The sequence below is a fragment of the Taudactylus pleione genome, unplaced genomic scaffold (genome assembly GCF_031769625.1).
Source record: "Taudactylus pleione unplaced genomic scaffold, aTauple2 ptg000201l, whole genome shotgun sequence".
Lineage (NCBI taxonomy): Eukaryota > Metazoa > Chordata > Amphibia > Anura > Myobatrachidae > Taudactylus > Taudactylus pleione.
The window spans coordinates 62106168-62121266 of NW_028284603.1; the positions used below are offsets into that span (position 1 = coordinate 62106168).

Sequence of the window (15099 nt, forward strand, 5' to 3'; positions counted from 1 at the left end):
ACACAGAAAATAATTTTTTTTTTTGTTTGGACTGGAGTGTACTTTCGGGGGTTACAGCACCCTTAACGGTCAAGCCAGCCGGCCCTTTACTTATGACACAGGCGCACGCTTGGCACTACTTTGTTGATGCACGTGCGGCTACTGCGCACACAATTCACAAACACAGAAAATAATTTTTTTTTTGGTTTGGACTGGAGTGTACTTTCGGGGGTTACAGCACCCTTAACGGTCAAGCCAGCCGGCCCTTTACTTATGACACAGGCGCACGCTTGGCACTACTTTGTTGATGCACGTGCGGCTACTGCGCACACAATTCACAAACACAGAAAATAATTTTTTTTTGGTTTGGACTGGAGTGTACTTTCGGGGGTTACAGCACCCTTTAACGGTCAAGCCAGCCGGCCCTTTACTTATGACACAGGCGCACGCTTGGCACTACTTTGTTGATGCACGTGCGGCTACTGCGCACACAATTCACAAACACAGAAAATATATTATTTTTTTAGCACTTGGGGGGAGCACCCCTGATGGACAGAGCACCCCCTGGACAACACTAGAGCACTCCTTTAGGACTGGGACACTGCACAGGACTTTGGAGTGGACACAGCCCCTATGGAGAACTGACTGCACAACACAGTCCAGCCAGCCCCTATGGACTTTGAAGTAGTGGACACAGCCCCTATTAACAACAGCAGCACAGCACAACACAGCCAGCCCCTATGGACTTTGAAGTAGTGGACAACAGCAGCACTACACTACACTACACTACACAGCCCTAACTCCCACCCTCCCTCTTCACTGTCCACAGCCGAGTGAGAAAATGGCGCCGACGCGGGTACCTTATATAGGATCCAAAACCCGCGAGACTCGGAAGGCGGGATGATGACGTTTTGCCTCGATTTCAGATCCGAGTCAGGCGGGAAAAGTCGAGCCTGACTCGGATCAGACTCGGATCGGGGGGGTTCGGGGGGGTTCGGATTTCAGAAATCCGAACCCGCTCACCCCTAATATATATATATATATATATATGTATATGTATATATATATATATATATATATAATGTCCCAGGGTCCAGCACTAGCACTCCAGAACACATCATGACCACAATAGAAGTATTAATATAATACAATGTTACTAGTGCTGCCCCTGTTCTTCTCAGTATCACAAATGAAATGATTAGCAATAGCAACACCTGTGGATCTTTTAAAATGGGTCAGTCAGTAATAAATATACCTGTGCACCAACTAGAGGATGTGGAAAACATGCACTGTTAGGGGTGCACTGCTATAGACCATCAATAGGGTTAATTATTATTACTGTATTGTCGAAGTCAAATAATTGGTTATGATCGTTTATAATTATTACCTGACGATCTAGTCGTTTATGGGCTGAAGCAAGCCGATGTGCACAAATTCGTATATATATGTCATTCAAGGTTTAGTCAAGTGTGTGAGAAGCAGGAATATGTCTGTGACAAGTAATTAAAAATACACAAAGATACCGTGAGTGTTTGCATATATATTGAGAACCTCCGCATACAGATACAGTATGTCTGTGGCAATTGAAGTGTAACACAGACACTGATATGCTCAGAGAAAGTGTTCTGAATGTAGACTTAGAAACAATTGTCAGAAATGTTACTATCATTAGCAATTGTATGCCTTGTGTCCAATGCTGATGTGGTTAAGAAGTACTGACAATTGTATTCTAAATAAGCATAAGAAAGCCTTTGTTAAAGTTACTTCTTAACTATGGCATAGGCTTGCCCCACCTGTGAGCAGGACAAACTTCATTTTATATGACCATGTGTAATTAGATTCAGACGGATATAATATCAAAAATACCAGTTACTGGATAAAGCTATATATATATATATATATATATATATATATATATATATATATATATATATATATAATTTTAATCCATGACACAATCACTAATGCAGTTGCACACACATGCATACACATAGAGAATCGCATGTGTATACACAATGTGAACACATAGACGCTCTTATGCTTACACACATACCCACGAACATTCCCTGTAACTATTTTAATATGAAGACGCACAACGCTTACTTATGTATTTCTGTAAATATCTCACTATTACTTGTGCAAGCACATATAGAAAAGGTTTTATCAGACAATTATTATGGTATAAAGTGTTCATATATGATATTTAAGGTATACAACATGGCAGACATGGCATGTTTGGTACTATACTGACACCCTGTTTATTTCTAGATATTCAAATCTATCAGTGACGAAGTCGCATCTTGCGTTCAATAGTTTTGGATTATAGGGAATTGGTTAGAATGTATACTCTGTATGTAGTGTCTTATACCAGTTAAAGAAAGACAATGTAATCTCAAGACATTGTTGGAGAATTGGGACATACCCCTAGTGACAACATATGAACTGTACTATGGACTACAGCGTACTACAAAGACCAAGAGCAAGAACCAATGGAATTATGTTTGTCTGTCTACATTGTTGTTATCATGATCTGTAGGGTATATAACCTGTGCACCGGTCCCAGACAGTAGGCATTCTCTTGGATGACCACAGACCTCAGGATTGACGACTGTATACCGGGACCGGTGCGCATGCGTATGTATCAAGCTGTACCTTTTGTATTTAACTGTCTTTGCGCTAATTGTGATAGATCAAAGCGTGTAACTTACTTTTTATTGCAATAAGAATTTTTTGTGCTTTGGAACCACAATCAAAGTCTGGAAAGCAATTATTTCTCTCTAGCGATTTAGGGGTATTCATAGTATAATAATACACTATCCAGTACATAAGAAGACCAATATGTCCAGGACAGTGCTAGGTTCTTCTGCTGCTACCCCAGACTCCCAGACTTCCTCCAATGCTCTGGAATGATGCCCACATCTGAAAAAAAACCATTCTGCTCACACAGGATGGACCTTCTGCCGCATCTAATGGCTTACTGTGATCACTGGTCCTGTATATGCTGGAATTATGCAACACAATATACTTTGTATGATGCATATTAAAGCTGGCTAAGTGCTAATTATACCCTCTTCATGGATTGGCCACACTCGCTCTAAAATCAAGCATTTGAAAAAAACCCTCTAGAAATCCTGTGTTTGCCACTGGGAGTGCCACACTTCTAGTCATATATATATATATATATATATATATATATATACTGTGTATATATATATATATATATATATATATATATATATATATTATACATAATTACATATACCCCACAACAGTCTGCCTGAATACTCTATGGCCCTCATTCAGAGGCGGTCGCTAGAAGACCAGTAGAAAGAGCTGGGTCAGAGGAGAGATTGACTAACAGTGCTAAGCGGAGTTAGTTTACTGCCAGACTCCCACACCCAGTGAGTCCAAACTCCCAATCTGCTTAATATATATGGCACTTGGAATACATGTTCTTAGAGAGGACATACCTCCAAGTGAGATCTGAAATACTGCAATTTTCAATAACAGATCCCCAGATAAGGTGTATCAGATATTAACTGATAAGATCAATAGTACGCAAAATTTTAGTCAAAGGCCGCAAAGCGATAGCCCAAGGCCTAAGAGTTATGGGGCAGAGTGCCCACTATTAGAACAGCCCAAGCTGTACCTGGACACCTAGTGCCCCTGGAGTCACATGTAATTAACAGAAATAGATAGTCACAGAACACCCATGTATATATACCTTCGTACAGTTACGGTTAATAGAGGAGGGAATAGCTGAGAGGTTAGCGCCCTGTGTGTGATGGCCAGTGTGTCACACTGCCCAGCGATTTGTCCCACCACCCCTGCTAGTCAGGAGTGGTGGTTTTACAGTGGAAGGGAAGCTGGGCGGGTGGGCAAGCGGGGACCCCGGACACTAGCCTCAGAAAACTGTGGCGGGCCCGCTGACTCAATGTAAACTAAAGCCCCCCTCCAGGGACAACGGCTGCAGTAGCCATGGCGGTTCCCTTCCCGGTGTTTCCCACGTAACAGGCAGACTGCCACAGTAAACAGTCTACCTGCCTCAATGCTTGTAACTTCATTAAAAAAAAAATTAAATTAAAGGAAAAGGCTGGAGACAGCCTAATGTGCTACCGGCTCTCTCGGGCACATTTCTAAAACTGGAACTGATGGGGCATAGAGGGGGAGGAGCCAGAAACACTTCTAGATTATTTAAAGTGTCAGGCTCTACTCTACCACCGTCTATACCCCATTGTCTATACTCCAGTGTCCCCTAGTGGATGAAGGAAAAATTAAGGCCCTCATTCAGAGCCACTCGCTATTTGCGGTCGTTCGTTCTAAAACAAGGGGTGGCTATTCAAATGAACCGTTCGCTGTTTGCGGTCTGTTCACGCCTCTATGTCTGAACGAGCGAACAAAACTTGCGGTCGTTTTTTGGAAAATACGCCCCCTGGCCGCTCGCATCCTACGTCATGTCCGCTATTTATTAGATTAATCGAGTACATCGACAAGGGTATGAACTGCTCGCTATTCTTGGGGTTGGTGTTTGCTACCACAATTTTGCAAGCAGTTCTGACTATAAAATAACCCAGTGACGTGGTCAATGACGCTGCTGTTTTAAATATGCACACCCATAAAACGCCCATTTTGACCTTTAAGCACGCCTGCGTTCTGATTTCCACTCCCCATTTTCAAGCACCTTCCCCTGTTACCACCCACATACGCCTCTTTCTGTCACTCAAAATAGCAGGCATTCGCTATTTTGCGAGCACATGAATTTCGGCCGCACTGACTGGTTAGCGCATGCGTATAACGATCCGTACGCATGCGCAGTTGGGCTAACATCGCTCGGAACGAACGAGCGGCCGCTTACGAGCGGCTCTGAATCAGGCCCTAAGTTTCCCCCGGATGTACAGTATGAAGGAGGGACAGATACCTGCTGTGATCCCTCAATTCCACAGGCAGCCGCATCCCCCGTAGGTTTCTATGGGGGATGTGATGCTGCCAAATTTATCACACTCTGCAGAAAGCGCAGCTTTTCGTAAGTGATATTTTTGTTAAAGAGGAATGAAGAAGGACTCAGAATTCTTAATTGAACTTGCGAGTTCACCATCACATGGTAATATTTTTATTATCATGAATAGGCGCCATAAAGTGGAAAGAGATAAAGTACAAACCAATCAGCATCTAACTGCCTTTTTACAGGCAGTGTTTAAAAAATGACAGTTAGAAGCTTATTGGTTGCTTTATCTCTCTCTAAATGTTTGATACATCTCCCTTTCTGTTACTGCAATGTATGTTTGATACAATAATTTAATGATGAATCGAAGAAATCAATTTCCCTCTCTACATAGAACAGAGATGAGCAGTGACCAAGGACCTGATATAGCAAGAATCACTATTGCGATCTTAGCTCCGTAATCACACGCAGGTCTGCTGCGAAAACATGCTAATGAATGCAATCGCAATGCCGTCGCACTGCCAGCATAGAGATGCCCACTACCTCCCACTATTGCTATCTCACATCCATAATACTTTGCAAACCTACATAAACATCGGTAACATTGGGTACCATCGATCCCTCACGCAGAATTACAGCAACCCTGACCATACTTAGAACTACTAACTGCATTGCACACAGTGAGTACTTAAGCTGCGTATGCCATCGCAGTGGCTAATTTATGCACGCCCCTGTAACGGCGTTCAAACGCACTGACACGCCTGCGTTTCCCCGACCCCCCCGTCAACACCCCCAAATGGTCACTTCCTGTGAATCACTCTGCAATGGGTCTGCATGCTTACTGCGATCGCAGTGTGATCGCAGTAGAGCCTTCGAGCATGCATATGCATGCAATGGCGATCCTTGCTGAATAAGGCCCTCAGACATCTAAAGAACTGACAAACAGCATTGGTACCTCGTCATTGGTTAACTTCAGGAAGATGTCTCCTAGGATTCCTTGTCTGGACCATTTCATAACTCTCTCCTGTAATATGTGGAGTAGGTCCAGGTGATGCTGGATTAAATACCGCAAGGAACTGGGGAAGAAACTGAGAAATGAACAAAAAGTGACCCTTGAAGATGCAGTCAGCTTGATAAATGAAGTAAAAATGAATCAAAGGATTAAATTCTGTTGAAAAAAAGATAAATAATGAATAAACAGAGTTTTTAATTTAAAAAGGACATATAAAACCCTACCAACACACACAAGGCCATGAACATAGAAATTAGGCGTTACTTAACACCACTACATAACCTACCTACACCTCCTGTGTTTTATTGTAGTATTATTCCCTCTGAGGGTGCTGGCCAGTAAACCTGAATTCATGTGTTATGGTCCTGTCAAGGACGGGAGTCTAGAGCTTGTGATGATACAATAAGTTTATATATACCGCTAACTCTGGATCCCCTCCTCTTCTCATCCTGCAGTATTGTCTTCTGTATGTACTGACAGCAATTATACATATATACAGTATGCAGGTGTATATATAGGTACATTTCTTTATTCTAGAACTGGTATAGTATATGAGTGGGTACAAATATAAGTTATAGTATGAAGGCTTGTGGGTGGAAATCCGCGTTTGTGGAGTTTAATAAATAGGAGCGGGGTTCTATGCATGAGATACAGTTGTGTGTAGTGATATTAGTGCAGAAAATTGGTAACAAAGTCAATTATGTAATATGCAACCTAGAGACATAGGGCCTGTTGGAGAGTTGCGTAAAGCTCTGAATACGGACGGATCAAGCGATTGTTTTTCTTACTGCAGATGTGCATGCGCAGGGGATTCTGAGCGGGACGGACCTCAGCCATTTCTTGCTGTACGGGAAGTGGGTGTTTCTGGATTGTAACTGGGCATATGAAGAAAACCGTTACCTTGGAGAAGGAGGACCTCATGTGTATGCAGTGTGTAAGCCGTTTCTCCTGCACCTGGGATACATGATGATAGTGATGGCGGCTGAATTTGCGGACAGAACTGCTGGGGTGTTGCACACACAAAAAGCACACAGCTCAGTATACTGCTGTACACTGCATTTGCACACTGATCATAATGTAGCAACTGAGAATCATTCCCATAGCGCTTATTAATATGTGTACTGTCAGTCATTCCCTTGCCCTAATCCTATCTGTGCCACACGTTAGATTTTGAATGTGAATAAGGAGCGAAGAGTGATGAAGCATAGGTGAGGGGGTAGGACATAGTGGGTAGGTTGTGGAGAGAAAGCATACACACGGAAAGCAGAAGTATAGAGGAGTAGGGTATTAAGTGGAGAGTACATGGATTAGTGTGTTTTGTGCATTGTAAATGCGTGTGTTTTAGACTTGAGTATAGGGAATTAAGCAAATCTCTACATTAGGGATGGCCTTCTGAAACTGACAGTTGGCAACCATCAATTTTATTTCCCGGGCGATGAAAATGCTCTTTCTTTGTGATGGGTACAACCATCTCATGCTTGATTACGAAGCCTCATCCAATGGCTGTTGATGTCCATTTTGCTATGAGCACCGGGAAGGAGTGTCTGACCTATCTCCTTTGTGCAAGTGCAAACTTCCAGTGGTGCGCTGAGCATCAATGGTTACACCATCGAATGGTTACCATGTGAAAGCATGTTGCGATGGCGGCAATGCTAACACTGTCCGATGGCCCTCTGCAATGTCCATTCATACTCAGTGTGTCACAGGAAAGGAGCAGTTACTTACCAGACAGGAAGTTACTTATTTGCAGAGTAGTTGCTGTCCGGCTGGATAAACTTTGCGGCCATTCCTACCTTATGCTAATGTAGTAAAATTGTCTCACTTTGTTTTGGTTTTTAGGGTTCAGTTATAACTAATGTTATTTTTTTACGTTGCAAAAGAAAATGTGAGTAGGGAAAGTACATACCTTCTCTCCTTAGTGGTTCTCTTGATATCTGAGCCCTGTAAGGTGGCCCTGATCTTTAGGATATGAGATAAATTCAGGACATATTTCCTCTCAGACTCCAGCAGGTCTTTGGCAGCACTTTGCCTTCTCGCTTTATATTACAAACACGTAAAATAAGTTACATGTTACACTATAAACACAAAAAATGAATTTGTACATCACTTCAGGTGTTTGTTCTGCTATGAGAAACCACAATGTTTGACATTTAAAAAATATTATTATATTAAGAATAATCACACAGATATGCTAGTTACCACCAGAAGGCCCAGAAGTTTTAATGTTTATTAAGGCAACCCCAAAACTGAGGGGGAAACTATAATGCGTCTCTAATGGAGCATACACACGGTCAGATTTTGCTTCAGATCTGAACGATAACAATTTAAAAAATCGTTCAATCGTTCATATCGGAAAGAAAATCTGACATATCTGTCAGATAAACGATTTGAACGATGCGCGTTCCCGATGGTCAGATAACGATATCTGACATCTGATGTGTTTGCAGTCAGACTTGGACGATTCCATTCATTTTAGAGCAGTCAAAAATCGTTCAATCGGTCAAATTGTTCAAATCTTTGGTAAAATCGTTCAAATCATTCAATCGTTCATCTGACAGATCTGAGAAATCTGACCGTGTGTATGCTCCATTACTTCTTCTAACATAGTCTAACATGTCACAGAACAGAGACAGAGGTTATCTTCCTCTCACCAGAATACCCTGAGGACCAAGTCTGACACTTGATAATGGCTGGGCTGTGTCTGTGTGTCACCTCTGAGGAGACCAAGGCACTTTGCAAAGCTGTGTTGTGGCAGTTAACAGTGGTTCGTTAGATCTAACTTTCTTTATGTCCTTGAGAATGTGTATTTGAAATAACATAGGAGACAGAAATGGACATTACTTAAAGCGATGCACAGAATTAAGATGTTTTAGCTCATATAAATCACTCAGACGTTTACTTTCATTCTGTAAACTGGACTAGAAAAATACAATTATAGTAGGACTGTCTGCTATGGGTTACAGCACTATTTCCTCTGCACCCGTTTTCCTAACCCACAGCTTAGCGAGCGGCTAGGAGGCCGGTTTTAAAAACAAAAGCGGCCGCCCTGATTCAGAGTGAGTGCTCGCTTGTTAGAATGTCCCCATCCTGCCGAACCAAGGAGCTGATTCAGACCCGCTCGTTATGATGCGAATGCTCATAGCTGGCCGACAGTCGCTTTCTGCGCATGCGTACGCATCTCAATGCGCCTGCGCAAACCAATGCGAGAGATCGGGAAGCATTCACTCGCTGCACATAGACTGCCCAGCAGAGTGAATGGGTGGTGACAGGGGCTGGGCACTGGAAACGGGGGAGTGGAGGCGCAAACGCAGGCGTGCCTGAGTGTTTCAACGCTGTTTCAAAGGCGTGCATAATTAAAAGGCAGCATCATAGTATATGTCACTTGGTGGGATTTCACTCTGAAGTGATCACAGTGCTTGCAGCAGGGTATAGTCAACCTCAAGCGCTGCGATCACATCCGATGGTGTACGGTGTACCAATGTTTTCATGCACTTCCAGGAGATGATGTGCACAAGTGGGCGTCTTAAGAATGGCTGGTGGGCGTCTGCATACACTAAGTGATCACACGCCAATACATAGTGGGTGTGCTAATGCCTTGCCATGCGATCGCCTGCCTTGCTGGGTGTGCGCTGGATTTGCATACGCAGGGTGCAAGCGAACGCATCTAGCGAGCGGATCTGAATGAGCTCCCAAGTACAAGCAGGCATAAGTGGCAGAATCACACATGTCTGCATTGGTGAATGGGGGATAGGATATGCATCAATTATACTGTGGCAGGCTGCTTCCTGAGAACAGTCCCTCAGAGGCGATCTGGAAGCTCACAGGTAAGTGCAGAGAGGTAGGCAATAAAGCACACTCACTTACTACAATCCAGCACATGGGGATACATCAGCTGTAATGAGAGGGGGGAGCAAGCTGTTATAAGAATGTTATTTTGCTGCCTCTGCAAAGTGCAGCCAAACACAAGGTACTTCACTTTATCCCAAGCATTGACACTGATGGCGGTATGCACCATTATTGCAGATATTGCAGTCAAACCACCGGAGGTTTGGACACTCACCGCATATGCACCAAACTCATGAATGCAATACATTCCGGGTATTGGATGCGGTGGGCAATGGCATCTTTACATTGTTTTCAGGCATACAGCGTTAATAAACGCCGTTATGCTTGCGAAGGGTGGCGGGATGCACCCTGTCTTGTGTGAGACTATCTGGTTTTTCCCACACTCAAAAGAAAATAAATTGCATTATACGTAACATCAATTACTGTTGCTATTATTAACTATTATTATTGTTTTACCAAAGATATTGGGCTCGCTTAGGATGTTCTCCAAAGGGGCACTTCTGCTGCTCTGCAATGGCTCTCTTAGCCTGTCTGTTTGTTCCTTTGAAGAACTCTCCTCATCCCATTCCCTCCCTTCTTTGGGCTGTCTCCAGATAAGAGAAGGCATGTACACTCTGGACTGTGCTTCAATTGACACTGAAGACTTGAAACTCTCATCTGTTTCTTCGTGAGTTGCCCGGGCTGCTTAGAAGAACAAATCAGCATTATATAGGAAGAGAAAATCTATGTAGACTGTCTAATGTAAGTACATAGGGCCCCATTTAGCAATGATGTATAACCCCTTTAGCACTTGCTAAAGGGGTTATGTCATCCTTTTAATATTCAACAAACAGCAGTAATCTAAGAAAACCATTGTTTGTCACTGCATCTTTCTCATCATCTATAGATGGCAAAAGCAATGCAGTCCCCATTGGAGGCAAAGGAGAACAGCAGCAGCCTTTTCGGTTTCAGCAAAGCCTTCCTGGCACTGCCGGGTCTCCTTCGGGTTAAACAGTCATGCACATACGCATGACATAGGTGCCCGTTGCTGGCAGCAATAGGCTGCCAGGAGCTGAGCGGAGGACCCCGCCAACGAGGAGGACGTCGCTGGACCTCGCCAGCGATGTAAGTAATGTTGAATACCAGTGGCATATTCATTTGTATACCTGTGATACTAAACAAAATATACTACTGGTATTTAGATTTGTTAATAAATGGGGCTCATAGCGTCATGATGCAGGACAGACTTCAATCCGCAGAGCTTGTAAGCATGGGGTGGCATTATGTACTGTTGCATACTTATTCGTTTTGTTTTCAGCATTGCTATATGTGTAAGCTAACATAACAAAGGCTTAAGTGGAATGTTCCACTCTTCTTCATAGGAGTTTCCAATCTACCTTTCCCCAATCACACTCGTAAGGTAAGCAACTAATCGATGAAATGACTAAAACTTTTCCCATTGCCTAGATACTCATTTATTGCTACCAGACAGTGGACCTGATTCAGAGATGGAGACACAGTTTTGATGTTTCCGCAGTTGATCGATTTTTTGCTACAGTGTACAATGGCGTTCACAATTGCATATGGAAGCGCTAAAATTTGAGAAGGGGTTTGCGGTCACTGTGCGTTTCAGAGTGGAGACTTGGAGGTGACCTAAAGTGATCACAAAAAGGGTCTGTTTCATGGGCGTGTTATGGGAGTTTTACGGGCATGTCTGAGAACGCTACTGCATTCTCAATCGGAAATCCACAGCTTCAGAGGCCATGGTTAGTTGGCTTTGAAAAGAATAGCTAGAGTAGACCCTAGGTTACTGGAAATGGAGATGGTAAGACAGATGTTGCTGTGATTTTGGAGTGTTTACAATCTACATCGCAAATGCACAGACCACAAAGCCTGAAAAAGGGTGTCTCTCACTGCTCGTACACTCCATCGCACAAAAGGGAAGCTGAAATTAGCATTTGCATATTCCCGCACCACTATTGCCAATAATCTCTGAACCATACTTGCTGACATTCTAAATTCCCTCCCTGGGAGAAGCCTCGGAGAGGAGATTCGGGGGGTGGGGCCGGACTGTATATGTCATTAGACCTGCCCACCGCCGGAAAAAGGCAGCGATTTGCGGGTCCGCGAGCAATGGTCAGGGCTAATGACAAGATTTGCATCATTGTAGCCCCGCCCCCTACTCGCGGACCCGAAAATTCCCCTTAAAACCTCCCCATCCTGCCCACTTCACTAGGAAGTGGCCGTGATGCGGGAGATATGCCTACTCTTCCGGGGGGTGCGGGGAGTTACCCGAAAAATCAGGAGGCTCCCACGACTTCTGGGAGAGTAGGCATGTATGCTCTGAGCCAGGTTCAGGGAGCCATAGTAAAACAGTAAATTGGTCCCATAATCAGGACTCTGGTTAATGGTTTTCAGTCACAAGTGTGTCTCAGCTATGTGTAAGACTATGTTCTATTCATTCTGTAAATATTTCTAAATGTCAATTGGCCCAATATGTTTTTTAGGCTGTCTGTGAACCTGTGGAAATATGGATATAGCTATTACATGAGAAGTATGTGTGATATGCTCCTGTTTAGAATGAAGAAAACTAGCAAGAACTATTTCAGGTTTTGGATGAATACTGTAAGCTCAAACCAATGTTACTGGATGACATGTGATTTAAAAAAAATTAGCCCATTGGAATGCTGGGTAATGCGATATTTTGCTGCTATAGCATGGAACAGGAAGTGATGAATTAGCGTACGTACTGCACCCTTCTGTCTGATATGCTGCTTTTTACTAAGCTTCTTGTTTTTCATTGTTGGTTCAAGAAAAATGGCAACAATGGAAATAAGAAAACAAAATCTGTGGATTCATTAATCTCTAATCCTGACAGTGCGTTATCAGCCTGTGTGCCACAGTTCTTATGTGATCAGACGGTCATCTATTCTGAGCCTTCCACATACCAGCAGGTCAGTCACTATAACATAGTGCTCAATAAGATGTAATAAGAGACGACCTGTTATGGTGGAATGAGTGAGGAAAATGTTCTTGTTATCCCAAGACTACAAAGAGACTTTTTACTCACTTGTGTTGGTAACCGCCATATTGATTTCATTCCCAGCGCTTACTGACCTGGACACCGGTGCTGCATTGAAGTAAAGTACAGTATGAGAGAGGAAACGCAGCTCACTGCAATAGCATCAATGTCACTGATCACCAAAAGTAACAACTTGCCTTTATAAATCAATTTTAATACCAGCAAAAAACACATTTATGCCACCATATGATCTCACTGCTCTCCAATTGGTTTGGCGGGCAAGGACCATGGCCCCGATTCAGAGCTGGACGCTCTTTGTGAGCGCTCGCTCTGAATCAGGACGGGCCGTTTTTTTTATTGTTACCGGCCTCCAGGCCACTCGCTAAGCTGTGGTTGACCACCCACGGCTACTTGGGCGGCCTGGCGATGGTTGCAACCATCGGGCTTGCGACGAGACCCTTGTGGTAGGGGCTGGTCCACCGCAAGCCCCAGTGGACTTCCTGCTCTAATAGAGCAGGAAGTTCACTACTGACATCACGTGTGATGTCAGTAGGGCCGCCCCCAAACGGCAGATGTTCCTTTGGGAACGTTCCGTTTGGCCAGCCACCCCCCCCGACCTGCCTACAAAACAGGGCGAGCTGTCTATCAACATCGACAGCCACCCCGTTTTGCTGTGCAAGCGAGTGAAGTTCTCACTCGCTCCGGGGCTCGCGTGTGCGCACTGCCCAGCCATCAACCCGCTTGCGAGCGCTATGTGCTCGCGAGCAGGTCTGAATCAGGCCCAATGTCCAGACTGCAAATATTAGAAGATACATTACACAGAAAGAATGGAATGAACAACATGGGTCAGATAGAATAGTTAGTTGTAATCTGTCTCCTAGTAATCCCATTTACAAATGGTGTATAATGAACCATAAAATGTACAGAGATACATTCTTATCTGTAACCACATGCCTACTTGTCTGCCTCATACATAACATAAAGCATGACAGCAGCACGTCTTCTTTCTAAAACTGCTTCTGTAAAGGTTCTCAGCATCACATTTTGCAGGTCAGACTGGATATTATTATGATACAAAAAAGTAGAAAGGACACTTGTTTCCTACTGTCACTACAGAACCACCATTCCCCTACTGTATAATATTGCTGGGCTTAGCCTCATTTCATGTCTCAGACTCAAATTAATTATGAGAATGACTAATGGGACTGTCACTTTTATCTGTTTAATGATTATATTACATAGGCCGAAATCCCTTAGATTGTCAGCTTTCATGATCAGGCCCCAGCTTCCTGCTGTCTACCTTATCTGCTCCCACCTCATGCAGCTGTGATACATTTTTAGGCCTATTACGTGTGATGTTCATTATTATGCTTCTTGAATGTCCTCTAATTTTTTTTTAGCACTTTACTGTGCTGATTTACAACAATATGGCTATAACTGCAGTTTCTCATAGTAAATGTTCCTGGAAACTATAAAAGAGATTCCATTAAAAATATAAGCTGAGGCCTGGATTTCAAAAGCATCATAAAAATATATCTTACACACACGTAGGAAAATATTCTGAGGCTCTGCACCCTGCTAAACAAGGAATGTCCTCCTAAATGCTACTGCTCCATCCATTGTATATAAATAAAATATGTAAGGTGCTGTGGAAGCCTTGTGACACCATAAAAAATAAAGGATGATAATAATAATCAAATGCCACAACTGAAATCCCGCTTTGGCATGTGGGTACTTAACTAGGTCAAGGAAGGACTGCTCCAACCTACCCAGCTCCTCAATTTAGTTTTACACCCCAATAGTGGTTACCGGTTCCAGCATTAAAATCTATGTGTGATGATCAACATTGGGAGAGATTTCACAAAATCAGTCAAACGCCTCGATTTGGGGGAAAGGTCACTTAACAAGCACCAAATATCCGCATACAATACACTAACATAAAATTGGATCTGACGGAAAGCTCTCCCATTACACCAATAATAAAATATAAGACATAGGGGCCTATTCATTATGTTAATTATCATGGTCCGAACAGACCACTATAATTAACATACTACCTCGATGCGGAATCTGGAGCAATTCATCTTTGCTCCGGCGCGGTGACAGCTGATACAAAATCAGCTGTCCCCGCCAGTGGCTTCACTGCTCCTTTTTGGAGCAGTGACGGGAGTGCGCATGTGCGACCTACAGGTCACACAGGCGCAAAAGAGCCCCGACGTCCGGACAGAGGCGAAGGGATCTGAAAGGATCCCTCTTCACAACCAGGACCTCCTTCCCATAAGGAAGGAACGGGTTGCGAGCACGGAGCAGAAACATTCG

General features: G+C 43.5%; 1 protein-coding gene across 1 annotated transcript in view; it reads right to left on the minus strand.

Annotated features, from left to right (window-relative positions):
- ARHGEF33 (Rho guanine nucleotide exchange factor 33) overlaps positions 1–15099 on the minus strand; it is a 166856-nt gene that overhangs the window by 44171 nt on the left and 107586 nt on the right. Inside the window, exons 6-9 of the mRNA XM_088477650.1 lie at positions 12829–12888; positions 10236–10460; positions 7840–7969; positions 5877–6009 (exon numbers count right to left, since the gene is read on the minus strand). Of these exons, the coding sequence (XP_088333776.1) occupies positions 5877–6009; positions 7840–7969; positions 10236–10460; positions 12829–12888 (548 nt within the window). The remainder of the gene's footprint in view (positions 1–5876; positions 6010–7839; positions 7970–10235; positions 10461–12828; positions 12889–15099) is intronic.